A 5,595-nucleotide genomic window follows, 5' to 3' on the forward strand; every position below is an offset into this window, starting at 1 on the left:
AACGCTAGTGTGAACAAATCATTGTTGCCAACTACATTGATTTGTGGTACAAGAGAAGGTGCATACAAATCATATCATGATTTAATCAAATGTTTCGTTTATCAATCCTCATAGCTTACGCAGACAGAATACATAAAAAAAAAACAATGTACGAATTAGACTCTATGTTAAGAAATATCCAACAAAGAAATAACATATCGTATCGTAGGCCTATTAGACACTTGTCCTAGACTAGACACATTTATGTGAATAAACAATCATGCTTTTTTTCAAAGCACAAAATGTTTGAGTCTATTTCCTAAAGTCCACGCATGTAGTTAAGGCTCAGTCCAGTTAAAACGTTTACCTATGAGAGCAAATAACTGTTCGTTGTACTTTGTTGCTATGGACGCCATCTCTCTCAACAACGCCGGGCTGATATCCGGATGCACGCGGCCTTTGGCGTTGGAGAAACACCCTGTCGCAGGAACCACTCTCAGAACGTCAGACAACTCCCGGAACCTTGGGTACGATGTATTAAAACAGTAAAATCCCTTGTCTTCGTTGAAGATGAAGTGGTCTTCTTTAAACGCTTGGCGAATTCCTAGAAATTGTTCAACGTCTCTCATCACAGACAGTGGATCGTCCTCCAGCTGCTCCTCGCAGAGCACTAAGATCTGATCCTTTGGAAACACCTTGTAGACAACAGAGATGTATTGGAAGTAGTTCATTCTATCGGTGAAGTTCACACTTCTGAACCACTTCGGAAACGATGGTATGTTTCTTTTCCCCTCCTGGTGAGCGTAAGATGAAGGGAGCCTGATAACGGGGTCTCGAACTATGACGATCAGTTTTATACTGCTGTTGTACTCGTGGATCCTGTCTAAGGTTGTCTTAGACAGGATATAACCAGGCGTCTTTTCGATTGTAATCTGGGAAGAGCCTGACGGAGGCATCTGTTCCGCATACCAGTTCAGCCCTTTGTCGTAATTCTCGTTGAAGAACTTAATCTCCCGTTTCGCTGTCACGATGTCTGGGTGCATGGCTAGAAACGCGATGAGCGAGTAGGTCCCGCACTTCGCGAAGCCTATGATAAGGCACTTCGGTAGGCGGCTTTTCATGCAGTTTTTATCCTCCCCTGAGTCTGAACACGTTGGTAGCGTGACCTCATCAGGTTGGCGATCGGTCCCAGCTCGAGAGTACGCCACTGGATGGTTGTGTAATTCTGGTGAGGAGTTGTAAGTTGTAAGCACAACCAGAAGAATTACAACGGCAGCCACCATCAGCGACTTAGAATTGAACAAGCGTCTATACTCCATCTCAGTTTTCAACGGTCTAGACGCAGAGACGCAGCGCGACAAAAACTGCCATCTGACAGTAATTGATTTTTGTCCGTTGTATATGTATAGTCTCCCATCTGTTAGAGTAACTTACAACATAATAGATTGTAATACAGCGTTTATTATCTATCTCGATGTCAGGTTCTAGGTCCCTGTGGGTTATAAATAAACAAGCTATACATAAAGATTTTACAATTACTTTCCCTGTGCTCTAATAAATCTCTCGTACAAAATCAATGGTTGAAAGGTTAATGTTCAGGTTGAGAACAGCGATCATGTGATCGGAAGTGAGCTGAACGGAAACTGGTACGCGTTTTTTTGTTTGTACCTCCATTTCTCTCTGTTTGAGATCCACCGTCAAACTGTCACTAAGATGTATTTGAATCAAGTTTTAAACATAGTTGGAGAGTTAAAAGCTAAGCGGCTACTTGGAGGGGCGGGAAAAGTGCGTGGGGGGGGGGTTGTTGAACAGACTGAATAAATTACAACCTATAATTTAATTGTGACTTTGATCAGAGGCGGCTTGGAGGGGAGGGCAAGTTGGGCAACCCAGCCATTCCCTGCGATTGTAAAATGGGGGGGGGGGGGGCTCGTTAAAGAGACTATATTGTACTTTTGTCACCATCAGTCGATCATACAAATATTTGTGGCACTTATATGGCACTCGCTTAGGGCCCCGCGCACTGCCAAGGCTGCCTCTGCTATAATGATGTAGCTTCAAACAAAAAAAACGCCCATACTATTTTCAAAGTATGTCCTCTCTTAAGAACGCTCAATGGAAGTAAAGAATTAGATTACAAAGAGAAGTATCTGCTAGAGAGTTTACAATACAGACAATAAATAAGAATGAAAAAAAAAGAAGAAAAAAAAAACAAAAAAAACTAATATTACGTGTCATTGTCTCAATGAGTTTGGATCAGTCGTATAATTCAATGTATAAATCTAGACTAACAAAAATACATTTGTGCGATACGAAATACGACTACCATTTGCTTTTGTTTAGCGCAACGTCATGCTCTTGGCTTTCTCAACAGCGCTATGATCCTATCATTTGTCTGGACCAGTTGTGAGAGGCGGGGGGGGGGGGGGAGAAGGAGGGGTAATTGTGAATGTTGGCGTGATCGCTTTTTTTGTTTTTAAATGTTGTCCTACTTAAATTTGAAATTAGGGTTTGAGTCTCCTCAAGGGGACTAACCCAACTTATACAACCATATCTTGAACAGAAACATTTCCTACCCATGTTTGATAAAAAACAAAATATATAATTTGATTAATTACCAATAGTTAAACAACTATTTGGTTAATATTTTTATCCATTGATTCTAGTTATGTCAGGTACAAGGCATCATTGCCCTACCTCCAGCTTGATCCAAATAGGGTGTGGTAGAAATAACATTGATCAGTGGCGTAACTAAGGGGGGGGGATGGGGGGGGGAGAATTTTAAAATCCCCCCGGGCCCCCACCTAGGGGGGGCCCCCAAATGGGTGTCCGAAATTTATTTGTAAATACATAAATTAATATGTTTGATTGACAAATAGTGTCAACGGGTGTCTTATTTTTTCAACATTTATGGATTAAATTTATAACAAAGACTAAACCTAGATCTAGGTCTATCAGTACGTTGACTTTGTTGACATTTTAAAAATATTTTTTCCCACAGAGATCAAATTTAAAAACTAAAATTAGTCTTACATTTTAAACTTTGTTGCCACGAATAAAACTGCATGATATACAGCGAATTCCAGGTATCTTGTTACCTTTACTAATAATAGATCTAAATGGCGAGTATTATATGGCTACACTAATTAACCTTGAAGCAAAATTTACAGAATCAAGTATAACAGATCTAAAAGTTATTCTTAACCCTTAAAGTGCTGAACTGTTTTACATTGAGTGCATACACAATTCTGATGTTTAGAGGCTAAACTACCACACGCGCTTTAAGGGTTAATAATGCTAGAATAGTCCATTATTCGGGTTTGGCGTCTATAATTTCAGAATTAAACTTCACACTCGAGTTATTACCCCTCTATTCATCTTTCCTCAATCCAATGGAAACTCTTTTTATTTCCATCTAATCCTTTTGCTTTCGAACAAAACATAAACAAAAAATAATGACGTAATATCATATAATATTAGCACATCCTTCCTTTTGAAGTTATTATCACACCCTTCCTTTTAAAGTTCTTAAGAGTGATATCTACTAGCAGGGCCGGCCCTAACATTTTCGGGGCCCTATGCGAAACAGATCGAGCGGGGCCTAGTCTGGGTAGGGATAAGCATAATGTCAAAATAATGTTTTTTTGAATTAGAAAATAGGCCTATGAAAGCTCGCAATGTCACTTTTTATTTATTGTCACCCCAAAATGTCAATTTCGTCTATTCTTCAGGAGATTTGAATAACTTCAAAAAAAGTTCAGGACTTTATCGTATATTTTGCCTTTTCATGAGATTTCCTGGAGCCCTGGAAAATCAGGAGGTCGCGAAAAAACTGTTATTTTATATACGTTATAATGGTTTAATTTAATAATGTACACTTGGAATTAGTGCGGGGCCTATGAAAGCGCGGCGCCCACTGCGACCGCATAGGCTGCAGTGGCCTAAGGCCGGCCCTTTCTACTAAGAATTATAAGAATTCGTCCATTTCTGGTTGTCTTGACTGGCACAACAAGTTCTCTAGACGTTGGTCTATAACTGTCTGTTTCGTTTGTTCCAACAGTTTGCAGTTCATTGTCTTCATCGGTATCATAGTACCCAGAGATGTCTTCATTGAAACTCTTATTCAAAAAGCGTTGATTTCTTCTGTATGTTTTTCCACCGTTTGTCTTTATGATGTAAGATCTGGGTGATGAATGTTTTTTATGACAACTGCTTTCTGCCATGTTTGAACTCTCCGACAGAATAATCTTTAGGTAGTCTTGCTTTTGCATCGTATTTCACTTTTCTTTTCATCTGTCGTTCGTTGAGTAATGTCTCTGCATTTTGAGCTACCGATGGTTTCAATAGTTTGTGATCAGTTGGAATCATTCCCTGAGTCTTCTACTCGTCAGCAATTGTGATGGTGAATACGGCAGTCTACTTATCGGAGTATTTCTATACTCGATCTTAACGAGATATGGATCTTTCTCACTTTTGTATGCTCTAAATCCTTTTGCTTTCGCACAAAACATAAACAACCAACAATGACGTAATACCATATAATATTAGCACAGAATCTTCTTCATGCAGTGGAAAATTAAGAATTTTTTGCCTATCTTGAATTCTGGTTAAAGCTCCTGCGCCCAATTAATATAGTTCAGAAGAAACTACAAAAGTCTGGACTGCATATAAGGAAAGCTGCTGAAGAAATTAGTACCCTTTCATGCTTTCTGCAAAATGATGACAAACTGATAAAAACCCAATCCATCGAAAAAGCAAAAGAAGGTAGTGAATACTATGGATTCCCAGTAATCAAAACAACCAGAAGAAAGAAAAGACTTGATGGGAAGTTGAGTTCTAATGTAGGACTGTCAATAGAACTGCAATTCAAACGTAATACGACAGAAGTGCTGGACAAATTTCATATGGAGATGAAGGGCAGATTCTAAAGGCTGGAAAGAAAATGAATACCTTTGGGTTTCTTCTTGAACCAAGACACCTGTTAGATGAAGACACGCTTGTGACAAACTGTGCTACTTTTCCTGTTTGTATGATGAAATAAATGGAAAATCGCTTTTTCAATGATGTCATTGATGCACGAGCACTTTTCATTAATAAACCAGTAATACAATCACCAATAGACATATTGAGGAAACAGGCTTCATATGGGAATTGCGTGTGCTCAAACTTTGCAATCTCCTCAGAATACCGCTAACTCAGGCCACTTCCATTACGTCATGTGAGAGATCATTGTCAAAGCTCAAGTTCATCAAAAACTATTTCAGGAGCACAATGACACAAGAAAGGCTTATCATGGTTTTAATGTCAGTGAAGTCACAAATACTAGAAAGTATCGATGTAGTTGATGTTTTAGATGTCTTTGCTGCACATAATGCACGACGTGAAGCGATATCAATTTAGATTTGTCGCTTGTGCATTATTTAACTAATAAACAACGGTATTATTCATTAAAATAGTCTTGATGATTACTTTTTGTTAAGTTTACTGATATACTGAACCAATTTGATTTGGGGCTTATTTATTTTTGCGTACATTATCTCATGTCATATGTCGAATGTCAAAATGCAAGGGGCCCCCAAAGAGGTCAATCCCCCCGGGCCCCCAAATCCCTAGTTA

At 39.0% G+C, this 5,595-nt stretch overlaps 1 protein-coding gene across 1 annotated transcript; it reads right to left on the reverse strand.

The window, feature by feature from the left end:
* Positions 1 to 317: 317 nt before the first annotated feature.
* LOC106062579 (heparan sulfate glucosamine 3-O-sulfotransferase 1-like) lies at positions 318 to 1,298 on the reverse strand. The gene has a single exon (XM_013220875.2). It carries the CDS (start codon positions 1,296 to 1,298, stop codon positions 318 to 320), a length of 981 nt encoding a protein of 326 aa, XP_013076329.1.
* Between the last annotated feature and the right edge of the window lie 4,297 nt (positions 1,299 to 5,595).

This window comes from Biomphalaria glabrata, chromosome 5 (genome assembly GCF_947242115.1).
Source record: "Biomphalaria glabrata chromosome 5, xgBioGlab47.1, whole genome shotgun sequence".
NCBI lineage: Eukaryota > Metazoa > Mollusca > Gastropoda > Planorbidae > Biomphalaria > Biomphalaria glabrata.